Source organism: Drosophila persimilis, unplaced genomic scaffold (assembly GCF_003286085.1).
Source record: "Drosophila persimilis strain 14011-0111.01,24,50 unplaced genomic scaffold, DperRS2 tig00000191-arrow-pilon, whole genome shotgun sequence".
Classification (NCBI taxonomy): domain Eukaryota; kingdom Metazoa; phylum Arthropoda; class Insecta; order Diptera; family Drosophilidae; genus Drosophila; species Drosophila persimilis.
The window spans coordinates 3,629,908-3,656,387 of record NW_020825298.1 but is presented as its reverse complement, the minus strand read 5'-3'; the positions used below and the strand labels follow the sequence as shown (position 1 = coordinate 3,656,387).

The 26,480-nt window shown below is 46.4% G+C and overlaps 13 protein-coding genes and 1 long non-coding RNA gene across 16 annotated transcripts; 9 read left to right on the top strand and 5 right to left on the bottom strand.

Annotated features, from left to right (window-relative positions):
• The first annotated feature begins 502 nt into the window (after window positions 1-502).
• LOC6595509 (50S ribosomal protein L27) lies at window positions 503-1,094 on the top strand. The gene is made up of 3 exons (XM_002020578.2): window positions 503-588; window positions 646-809; window positions 863-1,094. The coding sequence occupies exons 1-3, from the start codon at window positions 525-527 to the stop codon at window positions 1,064-1,066; spliced, it is 432 nt and encodes a 143-aa protein (XP_002020614.2). The 5' UTR covers window positions 503-524; the 3' UTR covers window positions 1,067-1,094.
• Window positions 1,095-1,949: 855 nt separating this feature from the next.
• On the top strand, window positions 1,950-3,145 carry LOC6595510 (60S ribosomal protein L27a). Its single transcript, XM_002020579.2, has 4 exons — window positions 1,950-2,015; window positions 2,272-2,589; window positions 2,813-2,947; window positions 3,060-3,145. The coding sequence occupies exons 1-3, from the start codon at window positions 1,950-1,952 to the stop codon at window positions 2,939-2,941; spliced, it is 513 nt and encodes a 170-aa protein (XP_002020615.2). The 3' UTR covers window positions 2,942-2,947; window positions 3,060-3,145.
• A 698-nt stretch (window positions 3,146-3,843) lies between these two features.
• LOC6595719 (splicing factor 3B subunit 5) lies at window positions 3,844-4,190 on the bottom strand. Its single transcript, XM_002020580.2, has one exon. The coding sequence runs from the start codon at window positions 4,148-4,150 to the stop codon at window positions 3,893-3,895; it is 258 nt and encodes an 85-aa protein (XP_002020616.1). The 5' UTR covers window positions 4,151-4,190; the 3' UTR covers window positions 3,844-3,892.
• Window positions 4,191-4,427: 237 nt separating this feature from the next.
• LOC6595512 (probable pseudouridine-5'-phosphatase) lies at window positions 4,428-5,980 on the top strand. 3 transcript variants are annotated; one of them, XM_026988179.1, is made up of 4 exons: window positions 4,428-4,486; window positions 4,670-4,800; window positions 4,858-5,076; window positions 5,463-5,980. In XM_026988179.1, exons 2-4 carry the CDS (start codon window positions 4,737-4,739, stop codon window positions 5,873-5,875), a joined length of 696 nt encoding a protein of 231 aa, XP_026843980.1. In that variant the 5' UTR covers window positions 4,428-4,486; window positions 4,670-4,736; the 3' UTR covers window positions 5,876-5,980. The 3 variants fall into 3 exon arrangements, with proteins under 3 accessions (XP_026843980.1, XP_026843979.1, XP_026843978.1); XM_026988178.1 differs by lacking the exon at window positions 4,858-5,076 and adding an exon at window positions 5,111-5,329 and having other exon boundaries at window positions 4,486-4,553; XM_026988177.1 differs by having other exon boundaries at window positions 4,486-4,553.
• On the bottom strand, window positions 5,963-6,511 carry LOC6595513 (NADH dehydrogenase [ubiquinone] 1 alpha subcomplex subunit 2). Its single transcript, XM_002020582.2, has 3 exons — window positions 6,370-6,511; window positions 6,200-6,306; window positions 5,963-6,139 (listed from the first exon to the last, which is right to left on the bottom strand). Exons 1-3 carry the CDS (start codon window positions 6,465-6,467, stop codon window positions 6,057-6,059), a joined length of 288 nt encoding a protein of 95 aa, XP_002020618.1. The 5' UTR covers window positions 6,468-6,511; the 3' UTR covers window positions 5,963-6,056.
• A 404-nt stretch (window positions 6,512-6,915) lies between these two features.
• LOC6595514 (tRNA selenocysteine 1-associated protein 1) lies at window positions 6,916-8,203 on the top strand. The gene is made up of 2 exons (XM_002020583.2): window positions 6,916-6,982; window positions 7,041-8,203. The coding sequence occupies exons 1-2, from the start codon at window positions 6,947-6,949 to the stop codon at window positions 8,022-8,024; spliced, it is 1,020 nt and encodes a 339-aa protein (XP_002020619.1). The 5' UTR covers window positions 6,916-6,946; the 3' UTR covers window positions 8,025-8,203.
• A 1,040-nt stretch (window positions 8,204-9,243) lies between these two features.
• Window positions 9,244-12,492, top strand: LOC6595517 (PHD finger protein 14). Its single transcript, XM_002020586.2, has 2 exons — window positions 9,244-11,494; window positions 11,557-12,492. Exons 1-2 carry the CDS (start codon window positions 9,292-9,294, stop codon window positions 12,369-12,371), a joined length of 3,018 nt encoding a protein of 1,005 aa, XP_002020622.2. The 5' UTR covers window positions 9,244-9,291; the 3' UTR covers window positions 12,372-12,492.
• A 61-nt stretch (window positions 12,493-12,553) lies between these two features.
• Window positions 12,554-14,403, bottom strand: LOC6595519. The gene is made up of 2 exons (XM_002020588.2): window positions 13,866-14,403; window positions 12,554-13,810 (listed from the first exon to the last, which is right to left on the bottom strand). Exons 1-2 carry the CDS (start codon window positions 14,338-14,340, stop codon window positions 12,780-12,782), a joined length of 1,506 nt encoding a protein of 501 aa, XP_002020624.1. The 5' UTR covers window positions 14,341-14,403; the 3' UTR covers window positions 12,554-12,779.
• A 391-nt stretch (window positions 14,404-14,794) lies between these two features.
• On the top strand, window positions 14,795-16,736 carry LOC6595520 (solute carrier family 17 member 9). The gene is made up of 3 exons (XM_002020589.2): window positions 14,795-15,212; window positions 15,282-15,669; window positions 15,727-16,736. The coding sequence occupies exons 1-3, from the start codon at window positions 15,145-15,147 to the stop codon at window positions 16,585-16,587; spliced, it is 1,317 nt and encodes a 438-aa protein (XP_002020625.1). The 5' UTR covers window positions 14,795-15,144; the 3' UTR covers window positions 16,588-16,736.
• Window positions 16,606-18,630, bottom strand: LOC6595521 (probable elongator complex protein 3). Its single transcript, XM_002020590.2, has 4 exons — window positions 18,557-18,630; window positions 18,252-18,493; window positions 17,326-18,191; window positions 16,606-17,270 (listed from the first exon to the last, which is right to left on the bottom strand). Exons 1-4 carry the CDS (start codon window positions 18,576-18,578, stop codon window positions 16,748-16,750), a joined length of 1,653 nt encoding a protein of 550 aa, XP_002020626.1. The 5' UTR covers window positions 18,579-18,630; the 3' UTR covers window positions 16,606-16,747.
• Window positions 18,631-19,149: 519 nt separating this feature from the next.
• LOC6595522 lies at window positions 19,150-20,976 on the top strand. Its single transcript, XM_002020591.2, has 2 exons — window positions 19,150-19,324; window positions 19,390-20,976. Exons 1-2 carry the CDS (start codon window positions 19,181-19,183, stop codon window positions 20,710-20,712), a joined length of 1,467 nt encoding a protein of 488 aa, XP_002020627.1. The 5' UTR covers window positions 19,150-19,180; the 3' UTR covers window positions 20,713-20,976.
• On the bottom strand, window positions 20,968-21,390 carry LOC6595540 (protein FAM32A-like). Its single transcript, XM_002020592.2, has one exon. It carries the CDS (start codon window positions 21,369-21,371, stop codon window positions 21,006-21,008), a length of 366 nt encoding a protein of 121 aa, XP_002020628.1. The 5' UTR covers window positions 21,372-21,390; the 3' UTR covers window positions 20,968-21,005.
• A 358-nt stretch (window positions 21,391-21,748) lies between these two features.
• Window positions 21,749-22,527, top strand: LOC113565730. The gene is made up of 3 exons (XR_003408749.1): window positions 21,749-21,814; window positions 21,880-22,321; window positions 22,379-22,527. It is a non-coding gene; the product is annotated as an uncharacterized LOC113565730 (long non-coding RNA).
• Window positions 22,528-22,764: 237 nt separating this feature from the next.
• On the top strand, window positions 22,765-23,375 carry LOC6595541. Its single transcript, XM_002020593.2, has 2 exons — window positions 22,765-22,997; window positions 23,060-23,375. The coding sequence occupies exons 1-2, from the start codon at window positions 22,780-22,782 to the stop codon at window positions 23,160-23,162; spliced, it is 321 nt and encodes a 106-aa protein (XP_002020629.1). The 5' UTR covers window positions 22,765-22,779; the 3' UTR covers window positions 23,163-23,375.
• Window positions 23,376-26,480: the final 3,105 nt, after the last annotated feature.

The window sequence follows — 26,480 nt, the reverse complement described above, 5'->3', positions numbered from 1 at the left end:
AAAAATTACATCAACAGCTTGAACTGAACAGCTGGCTGTATGCGTCTAACAGCACATTTTCCACTGCAGTCCAAGATACTTATATTGCAATGCTTAAATATATTTTATATATTTTTTTCGTTTGTGATGTGTGGCAACACTTAAGTTGGAATTGCATAAACAAAAGACTTAATTCTAACGCCGGAGAAAACAATTTTCTTTGTCGGCGAGTGTTGCTCTAATGGATTAGGGTAAAAATCAGATCAACAGCTTGTCATGAACAGCTGGCTGTATGCGTCTAACAGCACATTCCAAGATACTTATATTGCAATGCTTAAATATTTCTGTATTTTGATGCAAATAAAGAGACAAATTGCTCGATTTTTGTGTAATTTAAGCAGCATAGTGTAGCTAGTATAGTTTTGCATCCATTGGAATTCGGGATTTTATATATTTTTTTCGTTTGTGATGTGTGGCAACACTTGAGTTGGAATTGCATAAACAAAAGAAAACCTGTCGCTATTTATTGAATTAAAAACTCCGAAATGTCGTTTACTATAATGCAAAAACTGTCGCTGCAGTGTCTCAAAGCAGACCAGCCTCTGATAAGTACGTATTGAATAGTCCCAACCTGCTGACGCGATCTAATTGCAAGTGCTTCCGTAGCCACCATACGTAATGCCAGTAAGAAGACCGGCGGCAGTACCCGGAATAAGAAAGGACATCCCAGACCAAAGCACCGTGGATGGCGAGTGATGGACGGACACATTGTCTCTGAAGGCACAATATTGGCCACACAGCTGACAACTCGATTCCATCCGGGCTTGAATGTAAGGTTAACCACAGCAGCATCGATGTAAATTAAACAATGTTTATCCATCAGGTGGGCTTTGGACGCAATGGAACTCTGTTTGCCATGGAGCACGGGAAAGTTTACGTGACCTGCGAGACAATCGAGCCAAATTGGGACCACACCTGGGTTCAGAGAAACTACGCCGGACGACAGAACCAAACCATCTATAAGAAGTTTTTCAACGTTATTCCAGAAAAGCAGCATCAGCGCTTTCGCTTAGTGGATGAAGTTTAAAATGTTATTAAATTGTTGGCCAGAAAAAGCGCTGTTTTATTAAATATTTCAAAATTGATTTCGAAGGTAGTGTGCGCCTAACAGCACTTAATTTTCACTGTTATATAGAAATCCAATAAAAGCAAGTATTTCGAATAGGCCAATTATGTATAGAATTGATTCATCAATCGTACAAAATTGTGTGGGCATAGATAAAGGCCCGGTTGACAACATTTAAATCCTTGTCGCTCACATTCAAAAAAGTTCGATTTGACGCGCACCACTTGGTATATTTTTCAAATGAGACCGTATATTTTGGTATTTATTTGAATCGGGTAGAATCAGTAATAACCGGTTGACAACAATGAGTCCCATTCCATACACAAATGTTGCTAATTCCATGCACACATACCCTGGGGGAAATGGATGTTATAGAATTGTGAATACGTTTGTCTTCCAAGGCTCAGTAGGTATCAGGATCGCTATAAATATATACAAGATACTAATAATGTACTTGAATATGTCTAAAGAATATCAATTTGAGAAAAGGTCATTATAAATCACGTTTCATCTTCATATAAAATTAACAAAATAGGGTATACAAAGGTCTATACTACGGTTACACGCAACATAGTGACTCTTTTTTGGTTGGACTTTTTCGTTTAACCCTGTTTTTACAATAAATACAATAAAAGCAAGGATTAAAAACTATCCAATCTTGTAGAAAATTGATTCATCAATCGTATAAAATTGAGTGGGCATGGCTAAATGTTCTATATAGCTGGCAATATTCAACGGAAGAAAGAAAACGAGGAATATGTAAAATAAACTTGAATTCGTCAGTATATTGACGGTATATTTTGAAAATGATGCGGTATATTTCGGTATATTTCTGATGTTATCGATGCATCGATGTTTTTTACACGCAGCCAACTTCACGTATTTCCTTCTTTTCCAAACTCTGAAGATGGTGAGTACGTTGTGTTATTTTGAATTCGATTTAAGGGAAAATAAACACACCTGTGTATGGCTGGGATTAATTAAGTGTGCTGCTGTTTAGCCGCACATAGTTTAAAGAAAAGTGTGCAATGTGAAAGTGAGGAAAACGGCCAAAGCGACTTCGGCGTGGCAACATAACCTCCACACGTGCCATTGGCCGCAGTCGTGCCAGCTGTCACACGTGCAGGAAAACATGAATTAAAAGCGAATTACTTTTTTACTTGTAGTCAAATATCAAGCGGAAGAAGACCAGAAAGCTGCGTGGTCATGTCAGCCATGGTCATGGTCGTATCGGCAAGCACCGCAAGCATCCCGGAGGTCGCGGTAACGCTGGTGGCATGCACCACCACCGCATCAACTTCGACAAATACCATCCTGGCTACTTCGGCAAGGTCGGTATGAGGAACTTCCACTTGCGCCGCCAGCACAAGTTCAGGCCCGAAATCAACCTGGACAAACTCTGGTCCCTGGTCGGTCCCGAGAAATTCGCCGAGCTGGAGAAGGAGAAGAGCACAAAGGCTCCCGTCATCGATTTGGTGAAATTTGTAAGTTGAAACCTTGACCCTTTTTCTTTTTTTTGCTGCTGTTTGCTGTGTCTTTGAACATGAAGATATCCCCAAGGCGATGGGCGGACTGAATGCGACCGTACAATTGCTCTCACCATGTAGAGAAAGCCTTACAGATCAAAGACACAGCCACAAGCAAATGGGGTCTCTACCGATTCGCATGAAGAACAATTTTTAATATCAGTTCAATTTCTTTCTGCAGGGCTACTACAAGCTGCTGGGTCGTGGTCATCTGCCCGCCCGCCCCGTCATTGTGAAGGCCAAGTACTTCTCAAAGAAGGCTGAAGACAAAATCAAGAAGGCCGGTGGTGTGTGCTTGCTGAGCGCCTAAGTTAAGGTGCGTTTAGTGCTTTAATATATAAAATGGATTTACTGTAAATGAACTGTAGTTCAAAGATGTTATGTTCCTTGGATATATTCCCCATTATAATGTATCATTTTCTTTTCAGATTCCTCTTCGTCAGAAAAAAGCAAACGGATTACATTCGAACATCAAAAATGTATTTGTTTTTTAATAAATTTAAAAGAAAAACAATCTTTTTCTATGAAAATTTAGTATACGTGACACAGCTACGTTTCTTGGCTGCCTTTTTTATAACTCTGAAATGCGGCCGCTTGGCAAGACTACCAAAAGGAGAGCGATCCAGAGAGGATTTCACCATCTTTTTCCCCGTCATCACTGGGTTCCCTCTGTTCAGCTTTGATTTTTGCAACTGCTAGCCTAGCCATCATGGTCTTGTTCATGGGTGGTCTTGCTGCCAGCTCGATGGGCTTGTTACATTCTTGGCTCTTGTGGCGTTCACCCGGCGGTCCTGGTGACGGCACATTATTTCAATTAGAAATAATATTTTTACGAGTCATTCATTTACTGCTCTGTTTCTAGTATGAATGGCATTTGATTGTGCATCCAGTCCACGATTTTGCTGGACTGGAAGGTAATAATACTGTGGCTATACATTTTTTTCGCCACTCTCATTATCCCCCCTGCCACCTGCAGGAGCTTAACAATCGATCCAGACCCAGACGTCTGCTATTCGTAGAAACCTTTGTAGAGCACTACACAGCGTTCCTGCTTAAAGGTCCTCAATAGGGTTTCGAGACTATCAGTTGCTCCAGCCGAGAGTTCTTGTGCCAGAATGCAATTGCAAGAGCACTTCTGATCCGATAAGTGCGCCGTAGAAACCACAACGTGGGGCGTTATGTCTATGGGGGCTATATTAATAGACGCCCAAATAGAAGGGAATTTTTGTACATTTATTTTCATGAATTATAATATGATTGCTTAGTCATCCAGCTTCTCGGGGGGTGGTCCACAAGGCTGCAGCATGCGCTCCATCAGATTAAACCGGACCCGGGCCTTCGACTCGTTCTCCGCAATGGCGAAGTAATTGAGTATATCGTAGTGCCCCATGTAGCTGGCCAGCGAGTCCCGGTGCTGGTTGGTCAGCCACTCGAACTTGGTCGTATCCGCGTGCCCGGTGCCGATGTACTTGCTCTGGAGATGCTCCAGCTGGCTGTGGATATTGTAGCGTTCACCCATTTCGGAAAAAATTGAAAATAAGTAAAAATTGGCGTCTGTGTTTGTTTTTTTTTTTTGCAGACGAGCGTTGCCACACGGTCACACTTATTTTTTTCTCCGAAGTGGACAGGGATTAACCCATTGTCGACCAGTGTGAATTCTTCACGAAAATTATGGGTCTTGAAGATTTTTCGCGCAGTTCGTGGTCTTATTTTAAGTAAAGGTGAAATGGACTGAAGGATTGGATGAATCCACAAGAATAATTATCTAGTTAGCATCCTTTTTAAATGCAGGGGGCTTAAGTGGGCTAAGCCCCAGTAAACACTGTTCACGAAGGAATCGAAGCAAACGTTACGTGTAGGTCAAGGCTTATCATATTTTGGCAGTGGAACGTCCTTGGGTCAAGGACACCATCGAATTAAATGTAATAAGAAGACGAAAGACCTTGGCAAGGGTGAAAGAGAGAGGCGGAGATTGGCAGAACATCTTATGTGAACGTGTATCGAAGTGAAGTTACGTTCTAACGTGTGTTTATTGCAGCTCTTTGGACAAATTTACTAACTGACAACCACCGCATTACATAAGAGCCGTACTGGAGGAAGACAAAATGGCCAAAAAGGTATTGAGAAATGTGACCCACTGCATCTTCGACATGGACGGCCTGTTGCTGGGTAAGTGTCGCATGCGTTTGTGATTGTGATTGAATTAGCGTCTCTTACACAAACCAGACACCGAGCGCCTATACACGGAGGCCGCGCAAAAAGTACTCGATCCGTATGGCAAGACGTTCACGTTCGATGTTAAGGAGCAGCTAATGGGTCTGCAGACACAGCAGGTGGCTGAGTTTATGGTCAATACATACGAACTGCCGATCACCTGGGAGGAGTATGCCAAACAACAACGCGACAATGCGCTAACCTTAATGGGGAATGCCCAATTGATGCCAGGTACTAATCTATGTTTTGGTATCTAACATTCCAGACACTGAGAGAATATACGAGGAGGTCACTAAGCAAATAGCCGCCTCCTATGGCCGTCCATATCCGGTGGCAACGCGGTTTCGGGTTATGGGCACCACGGAACAGCGATCGGCCGAAATAGTCATCAGCGAATGCAATTTGCCCATTTCGTTGAATGACTTCCTCAAGCGCTATTCGGATATGTGCCACAAGCGTCTTGGAAACGTTCCGCTTCTGGAAGGTTAGCACCGCCAGTACTCTAAAAGGCTTCCCGTTCATCATCTATTGCGCGCTCTCAGCATGCCCTCCCATTCGAATGTTACCTGAAACCGATAATTACACCAATCGTAATTTTGTTTCGTAATATCTTTCAGGTGCCGCACGCCTTTTGCGTCATTTGCATGCCAATAAGGTGCCTTTCGCCCTGGCCACCAGCTCCGGAGCCGACATGGTGGAGCTGAAGTCCACACACCACAAGGAACTATTCAATTTGTTCAATCACAAGGTGTGCGGCTCCACCGACGCCGAGGTGAAGAACGGCAAACCAGCGCCCGATATATTTTTGGTGGCCGCTGGAAGGTTCGGTGACACGCCAGATCCGTCCAAGTGCTTGGTGTTTGAGGATTCGCCCAACGGCGTGACGGCTGGTGAAAGTGCTGGCATGCAGGTGATTATGGTACCAGATCCACGCTTGTCCGAGGAGCGATGCTCCCATGCCACACAAGTGCTGCGGTCCCTGGAGGATTTCAAGCCGGAGCAGTTTGGTCTGCCGCCGTTTAGCGATTGAGCTTGTTACCTGTTTACTTAATGTAGCCCAGAGAATCTCTACATATGTATGTAAGATTTTCAGACTAAAATAACAAGATGTAGTACAATTTGTGCCGACAGTGGATGAGATGGGTGTTTTTATTTTGAATTTTAATATCGCCTAGAAATGGTTTCGTTTCCCTTTAGTTAAGCGTCTCCGTTTACTTGCCCACCGCTTCCAACTGTTTTTGAATGTCTGGAGCCTCCCGGTTAGTCAGCGACACGGATATTTCCTTGCCTTTACCTGGAGAGGATGTATTTACAGATGACCATTTGGAGTTCTGGGTGCAGTATATATAATTACCATAGCGTGCCCACAGCCGTGGCTGGGCTCCGGCGCATTCGCGCACCATGATTGGCAGGTTGGGGTTGTCTCTCTTCAGATTGGGATAGAATTTCTGCACAAATTCCCTGAAATTATTGGTTTATTTTGTTAAATTATGTAATTTTAAGAGCAACCATTCCATGGCGAACCTTGCTCCTTTGGAGGCATCGCCGGTTGGATCCAATACGATGCGCAGCTCCTTCAGTTTTGGCGTAAGCGCGGCAAGGCGGGTCAACGTCAGACGCATATTTCCAAATGTTTTGTTTTGATTTAAATGATCCAAATCGATTGCGAAAGAGTGGGACGGGAAGGGTGGTCAAAATTCATTCCACCTATCGCACCTATCGATAAGCTGAATGAAAACCAAAAAACAACACAAAAATAGTGTCAGTCGCCAGTCTTATTTCGCTAAAAAGGAAGAAAAGCAAGTATTAAGACTACACCAGTTAAATAGAAAATTGTTTCATCAATCGTATAAAATTATGACTGCATGGCTAAATGTTCTATATAGCTAGTAATATTCCACGGAATATCAAAAACGGGGAATTGTAGCACTTGAATTGGTCAGTATATTGACGGTATATTTTGAAAATGATACGGTATATTTAGGTATATTTCTAGGGGTTAGGCCGTATATTTTGTCGATAAAGGTCACACTGATTGGTTTTATTATCTCGACAACGCGGAAAAATAAAATTTTTTTATTAATTAATCTTAAACTACAAAATGACATCCGTACATTGTCAGCTATGGATGGGCAGTGTAAGTACCATAAAGTATTCGTTGAAAAACCTTTGCTAACATTCAAAACTAAATGCAGCTGGAGTCCTACATGACGGAGAATTTTATAATTGCTGCCTTCCGAAAAATGGGCGAGGATCCGACCACAGTGCGTTTGATGCGTAACAAATATACGGGAGAGCCAGCCGGCTACTGTTTCGTCAACTTCATATCCGACGATCACGCTCTTGATGCCATGCACAAGCTTAATGGCAAACCAATTCCCGGCACCAATCCCATCGTGCGTTTCCGTCTTAACTCCGCCAGCAACTCGTACAAGCTGCCGGGCAACGAGCGCGAGTTTAGCGTTTGGGTTGGCGACCTTAGCTCCGACGTGGACGACTATCAGCTGTACAAGATTTTCTCCAGCAAGTTCACGTCTATCAAGACTGCCAAAGTGATTTTGGATAGTCTGGGGTTCTCCAAAGGATACGGGTTCGTGCGCTTCGGTATCGAAGATGAGCAGAAGTCGGCGCTGTATGACATGAATGGGTTCATCGGCCTGGGAACCAAACCGATCAAAATATGCAATGCTGTGCCAAAGCCAAAATCGGAACTTGGCGCTGCCCTTGGCGTTAGTGGCAGCACCAACTACGGCTACTCTGGCGCTGGAGGAACATCATCTCCTGCCGCCGGTGCGGACTACTCGCAGTACTATGATCCCACCAGCACCTATTGGCAGGGCTACAACGCCTGGCAGGGATACTACGAACAGGCTGGTCCCTCCATCACAGACGCGGCCGCCTACTACCAACAGGCCATGTCACAGTCCCACTCGAACCCTCAGACGCTGGCCCAGCATGCGGAGGCTTGGAGCGCACAGCGGAGCGCTCAGTACGAGCAGCAGCAGCAGCAAAGTGCCGCCTCCAATGGTGAAACTGATCCTGATTTTGGCCTAGTGGAACACAAATTCGTCCTGGACGTTGATAAAATGAATCGCGAGGCTATCGATTCTGATCGTCGTCTATACGATGCATTGGAGAGCTCCAAGTGGCTGCCCATTGAGCAGTTGGAGGTCTTTTAGGCTATTGTCATAACATACATTAAATTTATGGACCTATCATAATACCTACTTTAAGTTTGACAGAAGATTATATTTGCATACATATTGCGTATATGTAATGTATATGTATGTACTTCTGTCACAGTACAATCCCTATACGATAAGATATAAATATCATATTATAGCTGGAAAAACATCAATTTTTTTAGATTACATTAGAAGCGTCTTAATAATTAATAAGTCACATTTTTTGATCCGGCGGATATACAGTCCTTGTTCATGTCACTATTCCCAGTCACTGGGGCCACACCCTCCCCGCTGTCTATATCAATGACTATGCTATAACAATGTCGAACGGCTGTCCATAGTTGGTCAAGAGGCTGACCTTTGATGCTGTGACTTCTGCTTTCGATCTGGAGCACCAACAGCGAGTTTATGCCCGAATGGACAATGTTTTCCGGTATTCGGTGTTTAGATCGCTCTTCAGTACACGTAGTCCTGGCCGCCAACAAGTATCTGACGCTTGCCATCCAGTAGAGGCGTCTCGTCTCCCGCTATGATAGTTTTCAGCTCGGGTGCGTCCATAGTAGTGCAGCGTATGGAGTCCGACCCTCTCCAGTACATGTCGAACAGCTCCGTCTGCAAAATGCATGTGGGGGCCAGCGGTTCCACGGTACTCCACGCTGCGCAGGATTTTTCTTTAGTCCGCCGACCGTGGGTTTACCTTTTGCCTTCATATTGTCTCTTCTTCATATAATCCGAGCAAACACGGACAAACAAAAAAATCGAATTGGGGCCTTGGGGAATTAAAAACCCTGCGTCTTAATAGTAATTTCAAATTGCAACCGATCTTTCAAATCCGCCCGCTGAAGTCGCTGTGAAAAAGAGGGGTATGGACAACAGGCAACACGGCTCAGAAATTGCAACGCATGCAAGGTAAAGCCCACCTCTTTGGAATTATATACCATGAAGAAACAATTTGCGAGGTGAGGATCGTACGAGACGTATCGTTTTTTTTTGTTATGCCCAATTTTTTTGCTGCTGTTTTTGCCTGTTGTCTATACCCATTTTTATAGCCCATTCAAAGTTTTTCACCCGACTCATTTTTTCGTTGCATGCATAAGCGCTCAGCTGTTCGGCCCATGATGCAATTATACAAGGCGGTCTCGGCCAGTCCTCCTCCCCTTAGTACGGTCACACTCCGCGAAAAAAACGAGAAAAAGTTCAAGTTTTACAAAACAAAACAGTTTGAAAATATAAAAAACCACTGTTTTGTTGCTATTGGATTATGGCATCTTTCAAGCGGGCGCGCCAGCCGAAGATATCGACGCAGGCCCTGCTCGACTTGGATCTGGGAGAGAGCTCATCGGATAGTGACTTTTGTCCAGACATTGATGGCTGCAAGGACGAGAGTGATGGCGAGGGGGATAGCAGTGATGCCAGCAGCAGTGAATCGGACTCTAATGCGGATTCCGAGGCTGAAAGTGACGATTCCACGCTCCAGCTGCAACAGCTCCTGGCTGATAGTGGGGGCACGGGCACGGGCCAGGTACCATTGCAAAATGGAATCAATGGCAATGATTACGGGACAGTCCCGGGAGCGGCTATTGCTATACGTGCGGTGCAACTTTCCAGTGCTCCCGCCAAGCGAATGTGCTGTGTCTGTCTCGGGGAGAGAAGTGACGACGTCAACGAGATTGTAGAGTGCGATGCCTGCGGCGTGTCGGTCCACGAGGGCTGCTACGGCGTCAGTGACAATGTGAGCATCTCCAGCACCAACTCCACCTGCTCAACGGAGCCCTGGTTCTGTGAGGCCTGCCGCGCCGGCGTCTCCGAGCCGGACTGCGAATTGTGCCCGAATAAGGGTGGCATCTACAAGGAGACGGACGTGGGAAAGTGGGTGCATCTCATTTGTGCCCTCTACGTGCCCGGTGTGGCATTCGGTGAGGTGGAGCAGCTGTCATCGGTGACGCTCTTCGAGATGCAGTATAGCAAGTGGGGGGCCAAGGTGTGCTCCCTGTGCGAGAACTCGCTCTTTGCTCGCACTGGGGTCTGCATTGGCTGCGATGCGGGCATGTGCAAGACCTACTTCCATGTCACGTGCGCCCAGGTGGCGGGCTTCCTCATCGAGGCCCACCACGAGGACGATGCGGCAGATCCTTTCTACGCCCATTGCAAGGTGCACTCCGAGAAGGAGATGATCAAGAAGCGAAGACGAAACTATCACACCCTCCGCCTCAACATGTTGCAGAAGGCCAGGGAGAAAGAGTTGGCCTCCAGCGAGCAGCCCGTGGACGAACCGAACACGAATCCCGCCCAGGCGCGCATTCAGCGTAAGCTCTCGAAGATCCAGCTCAAGTACGCCCAGCACAAGGAACTAAAGCCCACTCCATGGGTGCCCACCCAGAAGATGTCGCGATTGCTGACTACTTCGGCCTCTGCTTGCCGTCGCCTCCTGGCCAAAGCCGAGATCATGTCCGTCGATGTGCAGCATATGGAGCAGCGTGAGGCCCACATCAATGCCCTGACCGACATCCGGAAGAAGTGGCACATTACACCCGCCTTCAGCGTTGAGTTTACCGCCTACTATATGGATCGCATTGTACGGATGGAGGACTTCCGGCAGCAGCAGCAGAAGCTGATCAGCCACAATGCCATCTTGTCCAAGGACCAGGACAATCTTCGGGCGCAGTACGATTTGTCGTTGGAGGAGCGCAAAGCAGTCAAGTCTACGCGAGACACACTACTGGCCACCATCAGAACATTGCATGGCAACCTCTCGCATATCGCACCCGGGATCACTCTCCCCAATGTGGACCTCATTGGCCGTCCCCAGCCAGAGGCGCCGCAAAGAACCAGCACACCCACTCCGCCGCAGCGCCCCATATCGGTGCCAACGGCGGCGGCTCTTAAAATGGGCGTTGGCTTTCCACTGGCGCACCTGGGGCCACCGGGAACCAAACTGGACTCCTCGCGTATGCTCAGCACACAGGCAAAACAGGGCAGGATGGCCATAGCGACGCCGTGTGACACCGGGACGCCGACCGCCATTGCAGCGATGGCTTGCGGCATCTGCAAGAGGAACAACGACCAGCATTTGTTGGTCAAGTGTGACACCTGCAATCTGCACTACCATCTGGGATGTCTGAATCCTCCCCTGACCCGGCCCCCGAAGAAGTCCAAGCAGTATGGCTGGCAGTGTTCCGAGTGCTGTGACAAGTCGGATGGATCCGATGCTGTGACGGAGATATCGCCTGGCCCCAGGAAATCTCGCACTCGCTTCAACAAGGACGGTAGTCTGGTCTACGTCGATCGGTATTCGCTGGACGATGTACCTGCTCCAGGTTCCGCCTTTCCCAGGGATACGTCGGCCAAGCGAGCGCTCAACAAATCCATCCCAGTTGCTGTTGGCAACTCAGATCTCTTCGTAGATTTGACCATGTCGCCCAAGCGACCAAGACAACAGTCGCCGCGCAAAACCCCCATAAATGGTAAGATTAAGTGCATAAAATATTCACAAAATGGCATCGTTTCATGATTTCTACTCGCACAGTTCCAGTGGCTTCTACTTCCGCCACTGTTGTAGTGGCAGCTGCCTTGGCCGCGCCCACGGCTAGCACCACGATGCTGTCTGGCTGCGAGGACTCCATTGATGAATTGAGTGGTAAACAATCGCGTAAGGGCAAGCGCAAGGACAAGCATAAAAACAAGCACAATCTCTCTTCGGATACGGAGAAGTCCTTCACCAAGGAGCACAAGCGAAAGCGGAAAAAGCGCGCTCATCTCAATGAGTCACTGCTTCAAAATCAGAATCAGAATCTGGCCAATTCCGCACGCAACACCATTAAAATCATTTTAAAGACTATGCGCCTGCCTGGAGAGGATGCCCCCGAATCTCAGTATTTCTATGTTCCCGCCAATGCAGTTCGCTCGGTGGACGAAGCGTCGCGCCCCACCTCCGTCGAAACGGTCGAGGACATCGTCCCGCCAGAGCAAACACTGGTGCCCGTTGTGATGCCAGCCGTGGCAGTATCGCCGCAAAAGTTGAAGGATCCCAAGGAGGCAGCGGCACCCCTGCCCGAGAGCCCATCGCCTAAACGCAAGGTTAGTCCGCGCAAGACGACTCCTCGGACACCGCGGGTGGGACGGCCGCGTGTCTCCAATCCTAAGCCCATAGTGGAGATCAACTGTTGCGTGTGCACCAAAAGCGGAAAAGCCAACCAGGTTGTGACCTGCGACGAGTGCCACAAGCATTATCACTTTGCCTGCCTGGATCCGCCGCTGAAGAAGTCCCCAAAGATACGCGGATATTCCTGGCACTGTGCCGACTGTGATCCCACAGATGAAGATGCACTGCCAAAAAAATAGAATCTGAATTTATCTTATAATATAATTGTACCATGGATACCATCTTCACAGATCATTTTATTCGATTTTTGCCATTATGTACCGGCGATTAAATTTATTAAGAAATTCCCATTACACTACACATTTTCCAGCTGTAAACTATTCCAAGAATTTATTCTTAGCTGCAGGCGGTCTCCAAAGCTGCAGGCAAAAGCCCGGCGACTGATGTTTTACAATTCCATGTTAAAGCCCACGTATGGGCTGTGAACTATTATAGTTCTATGCACATGTATTGTACCGGCCAACACAATACCAACTTCCTGCTTCTTGAGAATGTCCTGGCGAACAAAGCGAGCTGCGAGGAAGCGCCCAAAATGGGGACAGACCGAGAAAAAATACAAACGAAATAAAAGCCGTTTCGTTTTATAATTAGGTGCGCTTTTTATGACGCCTTGAGGTCAGCACAGCAGGGCAGCAGGGAAAGCTGTTCCAGGCCCTGTTTGGAATGCTCTGGAGGCTCTCCATATAGGTCTCGGACTGCTGCTGCAAGCGCTGCAGGAAGAGCTTAAATGTCCGGTAGTTGAGCTGTCGGTAGTTCGGGCATCGACTGTCATGGTGGTGGGGCACACCGCAGTAGACCCACGAGCGTTCGAGTTCCTCGATATTTGGCATCTCGATTATCTTTGCGTTCCGAGCCGACTCCATGCTGGCGGAGATCGCTAGAGACTCCTTGATCTTCTCGAACAGCCAATCTTGGAAGTCGGGCGACCTGAAAACCTCAGCGATCATCTGGTTATCGCACTGAGTATCGAGAGAGCGTAGCAGCCAGGCCGGGAGAAGGCTGACATGCATGTTGGACATCAATTGGAAGACGTACTGCTGCCGCTCCTCCCATGCGTGCTCTAGCCAGCGGAGGCAGGCGAAGAAGACTTCCTCCTCGCCATTCACGCAGATCGTTTTCAAACGGAGGAGGTATACCATCTCCTGGGCGTTTAGCTCAAGGAACTCCTGCGCGGCAACCAGAGGCAGGAAGCACTTCCGGACCCGAGACAGCATCATGATCATCATTTCCTCGCAGCGTTGACTGCCGGCGGACAGATAGGTGCGGAGGGCATTCTGCTCCCAGACGCCGCCGCTAGGGCTACGACTGAATGCGGAACGGTAGTGGTCGACCAGCTCATCAATACCCAGGAACTTGGCTGCCTTAAAGAAGGGTATCAGCTCTCTGTTGATCTGAATGACCTGCTCATTCCCGAGCATCCAGTCGTAGATCCGGCGGAGCATGCACATGTCAACCTTCGACACGGGGATCTGCAACACGGAGCTTTTGCAGGTCCTGAAGTTCTTGGCAAAGTACGTGAACAGAAACCGATCGACGTGAAGGAACTGTGACTCGACCAGTATCTCCAGGTCGTCGAACCAGTAATTACGGATCGCCGACAGCATGACATCAGCGGGAGCTGAAAGGAATGGATTGGAATGATTTTTGGCGCCCGAGACAAGTGGAAAACTTACCCAGCTGGCACTGAGGGCTTTTCATCTGGAGTTCGGTGTATGAAATCTTTTCAAACCGCCACAGGACCTCATAGTCAGGAACGGGTATCGGTGGCTCTTGTGTTTCCGACGCTTTCAGGGTCTTTGTTTGCCGTTGCCCCCCTTTGGCACTCATGGAAGAGGGTAAAGTCCAGAACTTGTGGGTCTGAGCCAGTCTGTGCTGGCGCGCTGCATTGAAAATCCCGAAGAAAGTTCGATCTGCTTCGCTTAAGGGGACTTCCGGCCCCATGTTGAATGGATCAGACTCCGGAGGGCTTAGCTTTGACTGTGTTGATAGCGGTGTGTTCGGCTCGAAGCCACTTTCCTGGACCAAAGCCTCGATCTGGTGCTGTGGCACAGTACGCTGCTCGATGCGCTCCCGCCAGAACCACTGGGGCACCAATATCTTCTCTTCCTGCTGCTGCGAGCTCGAGTCAGTTGTTTTTTTGTCTTTCATTTCGTGTGTTCGATGCTGTCGGACTACCAGTAAAATGCTCGGATTTATACACTGAACTTAGTTTAGTTCGTTTGACAACCCAAAAAAACAAATTATAATTATAATCAAATCAAATGACATGTGAACATAGGAGTGACGGAAGTCTCATTCAGTTTAGCTTGGAATCTCTAATAGGCTTTTCTCGAGATAAACTACTAAACTAAGTGCAGGCCTTTTATTTATTACTCGGTTCGTTTGATATATGGATTCGATTTCGCGGCTTGCAGAGCACCGTTGGAGAGGATTTTATTTTCAAACAGGGTGGCAATACTGACAGGCAGCTGTTTTTATTGTCTGTTTCGAAGAATATGGCCACTTTTTTATTTGCACCCTACTTTGAGGAATATTCGCTTTCAGTTCGCTTTTAGTTCTTGAAGTTGAGTTTGAATCGAAAATACATAAATTAAGCACCTAATTTGCAGCAAACTAAATATATGGCTGGAGTTAGAAACTACGGAGAAGCGTAGTGCATTGACTGGTCGGCTAGACTTTGCCAGAACTATTTCCCATTTCTATCGCTTGCTTTGCTGCTGCGTGAAAAACAGCCACGTAAAAGCGCAGCTACGCACAGCCCCATTCTACGAAAATATAAAAAGTGTTACCCGAAACTGAATGAATGTAAACAACAGAGCGCGCGCCCCAATATCGGAACATGCCACAGCGCCAAGCGACACAGCAGTTGGCAGGTGAAATGTGTGACGTGAAAAGCCAGAAAGAGCACTTGGAATAGGAACAACACACAGCACAAACCGTTTATTAAACACCATGGATGAAAAACTAAAGTATTCGCTGCTGCGTGGTGAGCTGGTGGACACGCAAAGCATATGGACAAGGTGAGAATCAGGAAGATTTACGTATGCACGACGATCCAAGTAATTCTGATTGTCCCTTCTTCTTTCTAGGCACGAGAAACGCGTATGGTTCATCACACTGATAACAGGCACATGTATGCTTTACTCGACACGGACGACTATGCCATTGCTGGTGCCAGCGGTGGCCGCCGCACAAAAGTGGAGTAAAACCGATTCGGGCACCGTCCTCAGTTCGTTCTTTTGGGGCTACACTCTGACGCAGGTGGTGGGCGGTTACTTTAGCGATCGATTCGGTGGCCAAAGGGTTATACTGATTGCAGCCATTGGCTGGTCGCTCATCACATTCCTGATGCCCACGATCATCTGGTCGGCGGGGTCGATCAAGAGCTATGCCATTCCTTTTATTGTGGCTATACGCATACTGAACGGAGCCTTTCAGGGCGTCCACTTTCCCAGCATGATAAGCCTTACCAGCCAGGTGAGTCGGAATGTCTTTACATTGATGTAATCTGATCTAATCTGGATTATGTTTCAGAACCTCTGCCCGAACGAGCGCAGCAGCTTCTTTGGCCTGCTGACTGCCGGCTCTGCACTGGGCACCTTACTCACGGGCATTATGGGGTCCTTTCTGCTCGATTACTTTGGCTGGTCGTATGTGTTCCGTGTGATTGGCCTGATGGGATTTGCTTGGGCGTTGGTGTTGCGCTACTATGCCATGGCCGGAGAGCGGAATCGAATCATCAACATTGCCACACCCTCGCGTCTGTCCGCAAATAGGACGCCGGCGGAGACTACTGTACCCTGGCTGCGCTACTTCAGTCGCCTGTCCTTTTGGGCCTGTGTTCTGACGCATGCCTGTGAGATGAATTGCTTCTTTGTGCTGCTCTCGTGGCTGCCCACCTACTTCCACGATGGCTTCCCGCACGCCAAGGGTTGGGTGGTTAACATGATACCTTGGCTGGCCCTGCCGCCGTGCACATTGTTCGCCAAATATTTGACTACGCGACTGCTAGCTCGCGACTGGCACACAACTACGGTGAGAAAGTTCATCCAGAGTTGTTGTTTTGCCGCCCAGAATCTGGCCCTGTTTGTGATGAGCCGTACGTCTGATTTCCACACGGCTTTGATTTGCATGACCATCATCATTGGCGGCACGGGCTTCCACAACAATGCTGTAACTGTGAATCCGCAGGATCTGGCTCCGCTCCACTCGGGCAGTGTCTTTGGCCTCATGAACACGGTGGGAGCTATTCCCGGCTTTCTCGGCGTCTATCTAGCGGGTCACATACTGGAGCTGACCCAGAGCTGGCCGATGGTTTTCAGCGCAGCGGCAGGCATTAATCTAGTGGGTTGGATAATATTCCTGGTCTTCGGCTCGGCGGAGGCCATTGTTTAATTGTGCAAGAGAATGCTCTTCGACATTTTCCCGGTCAGGAAAGAACGTGTTTATTTATGTATTTGTATGATATATATATAAGGCCCATTAGTCTTAAGTAGCGAAATCCTACGGCTCCTGGCGTGATAAAATATATATGTATATTTCAATGCCATGAAACTCATTCTGATAGGATCTTCGACATGTAGGGTCCGTCCAGCGCGTAGCCCAGCTTCCGGTAATAGTTCCTAGTGCCGACACCCGAGATGACCGCCAGCTTGCGGCTGCCATGCTCTTCGACTGCAATTCGCTCCGCCTCTTCCATCAGCAGTATACCGAATCCCTGATGCTGGAACTTGGTGGGATCACGAGCGTTCACCGGAACTACCGAGCCATAAACGTGCAATTCCCGCACAATGGAACAGTCGCCCTTCAGCTCCGGCCGGAAGGTATCTGGCGAACATTTGCGCAGACGCAGTAGACCAACGAGTATATCCTGTTCGGGATCCTCATACGAGAGGAACGTTTCCCAACCTCCATTTGCCACATAATCGCGTCGGATTAGCTCTATGTCATAGGGTCGAACTTTGTTGTGAATCTCCTGGATGCCGACCTCGCGTGTCCTTACATCACGACATGTGGTACCCAGATCCTTCATGCGAGCCAGGGCAAGCTCTCGAAGATTACCGTGCTCTACCCCAGAGCTGAAAAGGGTACTCATGTTAAGCTTGTCATAGAATTCATCGGCTACTTGCTTACCTGACCAACGGCATGGGAATGTCGCGCTGCACGCGATAGACTCGTGTCCAGGGTGGCACTAGGGCCAGGATTTTGGCAACCAGATCCACCAGCATAGAGGGTGGATAGGACTTGTAGCGTCCGGTCTTCCACAGCTCATAAAGCCCGGTACCGCGAATGACGAGAGTGGGATAGATTTTCAGGCCATCCGAACGAAAGGCAGGATTCTCAAAGTATTCGATGAACTGCTCAATGTCACGCTCAAAGTCTACATTGGGTAAGTCGGGCATCATATGGGCCACAATCTTGTAGCCGGCGTCTTTGCCTAGCTGAAAACTTTCGCACACAGCCCGCACCGTATGGCCACGATTTGTGTCTCTGGCAACATCTTCGTAGACGGATTGCACGCCAATTTCCAGGCGGGTGCAGCCGTAGTTGAGCATATCCGAGAGGTGCCTCTTGAGGCAGTAGTCCGGACGTGTCTCAATTGTAATGCCAATGCACTTGGTGCGAGATTTCTCAGAGTAACGTACAGCCTCGGCCACGTTGGCACTGCTGTGACCAGAGAGAGCGTCGTGCAGATTGCGTATGAAATAGTCGCGATACTCCTCCGACAGACACATGAAGGTACCGCCCATTACAATAAACTCCACCTTGTCCACGCTGTGACCCAGCTGCTTGAGCTGTTCGACGCGATGGCGCGTCTGCACAAAGGGATCGTACCGTGCTCGTATAGCGCGCATGGAGGTGGGCTCATAGCCGGTATATGATTGCGTCGAGTACTCAAAGTCGCTGTCAGGCCCGCCAGGACAATAGACGCAGATGTTGCCGGTCATATTGATGTGAGGACAACGATGGGGCTTGCACATAACTGCAACGACGGCAATCTGTACAAAACGAAGATTTAAGTGGAATAGAAACATTGCCAAAGGTCTCTATCAACTTACACCGCTCGCTGTACGTATGGGCTTGGCGCGCAGTTTGGGTAGAAGGATCTTTTTGGCGTCCTGTGGCACTGCGGCTATTATGTCCACCAATCGTGGCGAGCTGTCTAGTCCATATTTGGAAGATATAAGCGACTTCATGCGGTTCAAATTCACATCCTTCTTGGCTTCGTGTGCGGCCAGAAGCTCTTGAATTATTTCCCCGACAACAAGCACCTGACGCTCCTCACGACTGAGACCAACACCTGAAAAGGAAACACGTTGCTCACTTGAAGCAGTACATATGTATTGTGTATTTGCAAACCTACCCAACTTCTTTTTCGGCTTCATTTCCTAGCAGATTTTCGCATAAATATTGCACGTGTGGCGTTGCAGCTGATTTGTTTTGCTTATCGAGGACAACGATATCGATGCGCACCAGTGATGCGATTTTAGCATATTTCAATCTATATCTAGCATTTTTATAAGTGGAATTTCAAATAGCCCTTTGACAATAGACTTTGCTAACTTTTCTGCGAAAAAAGGTTTACAGTGAGAGACAAAACGTGCAAATGGATTTGTGCTACACCCAGAATTGTATACTGTGTACATATAGTATTCTTAATAAGCTTCAATAGCTATGTCTGTCTGGCCGTCTTGATAAGCGGCTAGAGCAATATAATTTTGTTTATTGTACATGTAAAATCATCAAGATCTTATGAAAGGTCAAATCAGGGCTTATGTTGAAGTTGACGCTCGCCAATTGAAATAAATACATTGAAACCACAGAAATGTTATTGTTGGGGTGTATGTATCTAGATCTAGAATTTAGCTTATTTATTTTCGGTGTTAGCCATTTCTGTCATCTGGCGGCCTAATGTATCGACGATCTTACATCCCTAATACTCTTGATTTCCGAATTCTTTTTTATTAGATTTTTGTGCCCCGAAAAAATGACTAGCTGCGTGTCAGCGCAGCAGCAAAAAGATCAGGAGCAGTTGTTGGATGAGCTAAACGCTAGCGACGATGAAATGGACGATGCAGAAGATGCAGACAAGGCTAAAGAGCAACTGACAGAGCCCACATTCTCTTTTTCGGTGTGTATACAACGAACCCGGGTTTTGTCATCAATTTGTGAATAATGGAATTGAACCGTCCACAGAATAGCCACACCTGCTGGGTGTGCAATGGCTATTACGGTCCCAACTTTGGGGAGCCCCTTTGCGGGGCCTGCCATGCTTTTCTATACAACGCACAACTGGCCGAAGAGATGCTGACGGAACTGTCTGATGACGAGGATTCTGGCAATGATGAGCCACCGTTCAAGGACAAGCAGGAGGATGAGGAAACTGAAAACGATGTGGACATAATGGGATTCGAAGACCTGGAAGATGCAGAGCCCGCAGCACAGCCACACCAACCGCAGCCCCCGCTCCCAGTGAATAATGAGGCGGATGCGGTGGTCCAACAGCTGGAATTGCCACAGCAGGCACAAGATCTGGTTGCCCTGCAACCGCCGGCACGACGTGAAAGTCCTGAACGGGACTTTGACAACGAGCGTGCCGTAAATCCGTTCTTGTTACCCGTTAAGAGGCCACGGCCTATGGCACCATTGGGTCTGCCGCACTTCATGAACGAGCTGGCCGATGGAAGGTTGCGGTCTCATGAGTATAATGCCAATGGTGCTGGCAGTAGTAACGCAGCGGACAATAAGAGTATTATCAACCGGATACCTGTTGAGATATTGCTGAAAATATTTGCCTACCTGGACGACATGTCCTTGTGGATGTGCAGCGAAGTGTGCAAGCAGTGGCACGACATTATTGGCAAGAACACGGCGCAAAGCATGTGGAAGGCATACATTAAGCAGCGCTGGCCGTTGTTCGAGAGTCTCTCGGACTCGCCGGACTGGCACAAGCTGTACGGAGCATTGATGTCGTCATGCTTCTGTCGCACCTGCCTAATCGAAATGGGCGGACGCGGGCAATCTCCGCAAGACGACGAGCAGGACAATCCGATCCGAAACATTTTTCTGCGCGGCGAGGCTAATCTGGTGAACAGCTACGAGTCGGAGGGCATTTCCGCCATCCCATTGGATCGACAGAACAACTATTGGCAAGCTACGATACTGGGGCCACCGGGCAGTCCCTACGAGGGCGGAAAATTCTTCTTGTTCATCTACTTCCCAGACCGGTATCCCATGGCACCGCCCACAGTGCGTTTTCTAACCAAAATTCTACATCCAAATGTTTCGCGGCATGGCGATGTGGGAATTGACATTTTCCAGCAGCAAAACTGGTCTCTGGCGTTAAACGTAGCCAAGGTTTTGTTGTCGGTACAGAGCCTACTCACCGATCCGTACACAGAGGTGTGCATGGAGCCAGAAGTGGGCTACATCTATGAGCACGAACGTGAGCGGTTTGAGCAGCTGGTGCGTTCATGGACCTGGAAGTATGCCATGTTCGAATTGATATCGCCTCGCTAAGAAGCCTCTTAAGAAGACGGAGACGCGGGACACCAGCACTAGCATATGGGTTTACTGGACTGAAAGTTGGAAACTATATAAAACCCTCTTTAAGTTGATTTGTATATGATTATCAAAACTACATATGAAAATGTGTATTTAGGTTAGTAGTGCCATCCTGATTTTTCGATTTCGGCCACTCTTATATGAACCCCCCACATTGTAGTCGAAATTACTTAACGCTTCTATTGGTAAACCTAATAATAAAACCTAATATTTAAGTTACAATAACAGCATTGGGAGTGTATCTGCGTTTATTTCGTCCAGGAAACCTTTGGTATGTCAAAGTGTTCGGTCAGAGAGTCCAGGTGCTCGTTGAACTTCTCCACCCGCTCCTTGTGCGTGGTCTGGGCCTTGTCCATAATCCGTTTGTTGCGCATCTTCTCCTGCTGCTTCTTGCTGGCCAGCTCCGCCTTGGTTAGCTTACGCTCGTACCCACTGCCGACTGCTGTTGCTGATGAAGATGTACTCGTCTCAGCGATCTGCTGCTCCACATATGACTTTTGCAGTGCCTCGCGTTCCTTGTCCTTTCCCTTATTCTTCTTCTTTTTCTTCTTCAGGTCTGTGTCGTTCTTAAGCTTAAGCTTGCCCTTGGACACACACGCATATTCGTCGGACATTTTTTGTTTAAACAATTTTTATTTTTATTTATTTATTTTATTTTTGTTTGTTTTGTTTTATCTGCGATTATTAATGTTTTTATCGATATGCGATTATCGTTAAAATATACCAACCCACCCTCAGAAATATACAAAAATATACCGTCTCATTTTAAAATATACCGTAAAATATACTGATAAATTAAAGTTATATTTTACATATTGGTAAATTTTGATATTCCGTCGAATATTACTAGCTAGATAGATCTCTCAGCTCTGGCCACATAATTTTATCCAATTGATGAATCAATTTTTTACTTAACTGGCTTATTTTAAATGCTTGCTTTTATTGGAGCTAACTAAACAAATTAACACAGAAATAAAAAGTCCAAGATACATCGGAGAAGTCAAACCTGGTTCAACCTTTTCGAACAAAATTCACCTTAAATTGGAACATCATGCCAGTAATTATTTGTTCGTTATTTTATGATCATATTTTGATCTATAATCTAGTGGATCTTTCTTTCAGTTATTCAGCGACCCTTCACACACCCAAAGAGCTCCTGCTAGGACTGGAGCTCCAAGCGCTAAGCCCGGGATCATTTAGCACATTAACATGGACCAGCAGCAGCCGCTGAGAAGAGAAGAGGCACCCAACTCTTGAAAATTTGGTTTGAAATTTTATAAGCATTTAACTGATTAAATTATAATTCAAGATTACGCTGAGCTTGTCAGTCGAAGCTCTGAACTACTATAGTAAATATGCATTTTGCGGGAATCCTTTTGGTTCTGTCCGCACTTTTCCTGGCTGGCACTGAGGCAGATTCAATGCAAGCGGTCTTTTCGGACCCAGAACATCCTGGCAAATGTGTGATTGATGGCCTCATTTTGAGCGACGGACAATGGATACGGCATCCCAAGATGTGCGCTCTGTTGTGGTGCGGGAGGAACAGCATAGGCGGGATACACATGTGAGTTTTGATATGGCATACATTCAATAATAATGTGATAATTGAACATTCAATTAGATGTGGCAAGGTTTCTCCACCGCCCGGCAGTAGGTTTGGCGAATACACTGACCCAAAAGCTGACTATCCCGCATGCTGTCGTCGTGAAATTATTGAAGAACTTGAGAAGAAGGGAATTTTCTAAATAAAAGCAAATTGAAAAATAGAAATGCACACATTGTTAGTTTTAAAAAGACAATCTAAAAGTACTTTCCTGAACTATGACATCCCATACTAGAATATTGATAATTTCATTAGCATTCAAGCGATAATTTAGTCGATCCATAAGCACTGTACTCTCTCACATCTAGATCTATTTTTGCTTGCTGAACCGGTCGACCAGCCCTCTTCAAAATAGAAGCATATTAAGTCTGAGATTACACTCAGTTTGTTAGTCAAAGTTCTGAATCGATGAGGTGAAGATGCAGCTGCTTACAGGAATCGTTTTGGTGATCGCCGCTCTTATGCTTGTCGGCACTCAGACTGAGGCAGCCGTCTCTCGGGGCATCTTTAAAGACCCTGCTCATCCAGGAAAATGTGTCGTCGATGGACTTGTTCTGAACGACGGGCAGTCGGCTCGTCACCCCAATATGTGTGCCCGTGTGGTGTGCGGAAAGAATAGCGAGGGACAGATACAGACGTGAGTTTTAGAACTGAAACATTCGATTTTCATGAGAAAGTAATTATGAATTATTTATTTAGATGTGGAGTTGTTGGCCTACAGCCCAAACAAAAGTTTGGCAAGTACACAGCACCGAATGCTGACTATCCCGAATGCTGTAATCGTGAAATTCTTGATGCCTAATTAAGCGATCTTCGAAAAATGAAATAAATATTAAACGCGACCCAGAAAATAATTTGTTCCTCTTGTAATAATATATTTGGACAGTGGCGCAGCCCTACCGGTAAATATTCTGAACTTGCTTCGTCGGCAGGTGTCTCTTTTGTAAGCTCACCTTTGTGTAGTTGCCATGTAACGGAATTTATTTAAAAGCAGAATAATATTTTTGTATCTGTATGTGTGTGCCTTCAAGAGGATATATTATTATTAATAAAATTGGTTGGGTTTTAACGCACATAAAATATGCATAGTATATATATTATAGATCATGATTAGCAGAGTCTAGTGATGTCCATCTAAAGTAGTCTCGTCTCTCGTATTCAAAGAAAGCTCAATGGAAATTGTGCAGAGTAAAATTTACGCCGAATTCGGAAACTTTGAATACGTATACGGCTCCGAGACAGCGGGACTCGATGAGCCGAGCCATTTTCCGTAGGTCAGTTGTGATTCGACGAGCGACGGAACAACATCCCGTGTGTTGTGCATTTTGTCGAGGCGCGTCTGTAAATATTTAAAAAATATATTCATAAATTGTTTAAACTAAAAACATTCAGCGAATGCCAACATCCAAGTGATTTTTAGTGCGTGCTTCAAGTCTGGCCAGTGTTAAAACAAAGGTTTTATTTGTGGCTACTGTTAAAAAAAAATATTTTGTTAATCCTAACCAAAAAAAAAATATTTAAAATATATTCAAATTCAAAAAAATAACAAAAATTCAAAGTGCGAAGGTGAAAAGTCCGCCCACACTCTTTCTCCCAGTCACAGCCTTGCTCTCCCACGCGCTCCGCTCTCTCTCTCTCTCTCCCTGTCTGCCTCCAGTTTTTCTCTCTCTTGCTGCGGAAAACTAACGGTTTTAGAAAAGCTCGCTCACCTCGCTCATGCGTCTACGTGTGTGTGACTGTGTGTGTGTTCAGCCATTTGGCTTGTATGTGTGGGTTAGCATCCTGTGGCAAGTTCTTCACTCAAGGATAACAGTCGTAAAAGTACAACAATGTAATGAAAAATATCAGAAAATATCATCATCATCGCCAGCAGCATCATGATGGTGACGCGAAAATATTACAATTTTATGCTCGTGTTTGTGTCTCTTAGGGTTCTGTTTTTCTGTATTACGGAGTTGCCAGGCCACAAACTTTAATGTCCTTTCTTGTCGCTTTCTTTTTTTATGCCAATACGTGGGGCATTTGCATGCAATTTACGATTCCTGTACGAGTAGCATGTCTCACTAGCCTCAACTGTCGTTGTGGGTTCTGAATCTGAGCTGAAACTGCGGCTTTTCTGCCACACACACACACACATACGAGTACTTTCGTAGTGTTAGCCAAGGGCATGTAACAGGTAACTCAACACAATTGACACCTGTCTCGCTCTGTCGTACCCTTACGCTCTCTTGCGTTTTCTCCTCTCTCTCTCTCTCTCTCTCTCTCTCTTTCTCTCTGTTCTGTGGCAGGTAAGCTTCTGTAACGGTAACGGAATACACGTTCTGTCAATAGCAGCAATACGAGTTGCAACAACGAGCTATTCCAATGCCATAAAATGATGTTAAGTTGGTATTAAATAAAATAACCGCAAAGGAGACTACCAGCAAGACAGCACAAAAGTACTCGTTAGAAGGATGCACAATATCAAGTTAATTTTGATTTAAATTCCTCAATGCAACTCTAACTGCTAGCAAGAGGCTTTTATCGATTGATCGATCTGATTGATTATCGTCTCTTGTCGGCCAAGACTTACTACAGGGAATATCGGTGGTGCAGGGGTTTAAAATCTTGTCATCTAAGAAGGTGCTGGAAGGTCATCGGTCATCCTTCTCTACGGCTTTTATGAGCTGCATATGAAATGATTCCATCTTCAAAAACCGTATCTTAGCAGTTTTAAAGAGTTCACGCTGGACACTTTTAGCTGAAGGTCAAACTTTTGTTGGTTTTCTATCCACATATTTATATCTCATAATATAACTGATAACAATTTTATTTTCGTATAATTTGTATAGTTTTTTATTTATAATTTAGGGCTGGTATTACTGGTACTCTTCCAATCTGTTGTAGATTTGTTTTAATCTCTTTTTTTGCCTGTCCAAAAGTTAAATAGAGAAAATGGAAGGCAGGGAGGTGGTGAGAGCAGATTTAAACAAAGTCTGAAACTTTTTCATTACTGTTGCACATCTGGGCTAAAGTTTGTCGTATGGCTGGATGACCTTAATGCAAAATAGGGTTTTGGCCAACTAATACCAACTACCAACTACTAGCTACCAGCTCCTCCTCTTTCATCTTCTGGTCCGCCCTGAGTCTCATCATGGCTGTGCATTATTAAGCGACAGCTTCTGTATTATTCAACACCCGTACAGACCGTGCAGCCTGGCCCAGAGGATGTCTGTGTTCGAGTTGTATAATAAATAAAATGCATTATTCATGCAAAGGCTTCATTGTGGTTAGGCTGTTCTGTTTTTGCTTGTTGGTTTTTTTGGTCCTTTATTGAAATGCCATTAGCGAATTTCATTGAATTTTCATTCTGGTCACGGCGCAGACGCGGCGTATACGCAATCTGGCATTGAGGATTGATATCTATGAGGCGAAAGGTGTTCTGTTCGAGAACAATGCCAAAGAGTAATCATCATCATTCCGATTCCAGCAGATAATTCCAGACAATTCCAGGCCATTCATGTGAAAGTTAAGCCTAATTAAAAGTGTTTCGGAGACAGAGAGTGCGGAGAAAAGCAGGCAGAGAAACAAAGGCCAGGTGGTGATGCATGAATTTAGCTGAACAACAACAGAGAATTGGCAACATTTCGTGGCAGGCTATACGGCCCGGATTCGTTTTCCGTTTTACCGTGGAGCACGCGTGTGGTGGTGTTTACCTTGGACAAGAATAACTCGTAACGGCATAGACACCCCATCTCCATCTCCCATCCGACAAAACCCCATCCATCCGCGTTCTGGTTTCTGGCTTTTTCATCGTCCTCGTCCTCAGCCTCAGCGTCAGTCGTTTTTTGTGCGGCCTCACGTTTTGGAAAAACCATCTTTTGTGAATCCTTGGGCGCAGCACAGCAGTTTCTAGTCGGTGGCCTACTCTGAAGGTGAGTGCAAGCATTTCTTTCCATTCCTCAATGCCCATTCCTCACTCCATCCACCCATCAAATTCATTTGCTCAATCGATTATTCCCTAACCGAATTCTCTTGCAGCAGCAGCCACCGACTTAAATTAGCCATAAAACCTCATAAAAAAGCAGACAGATAAACAATTTATCCGCGGATAGTATACGCATTTGCTTGAAAAATTACG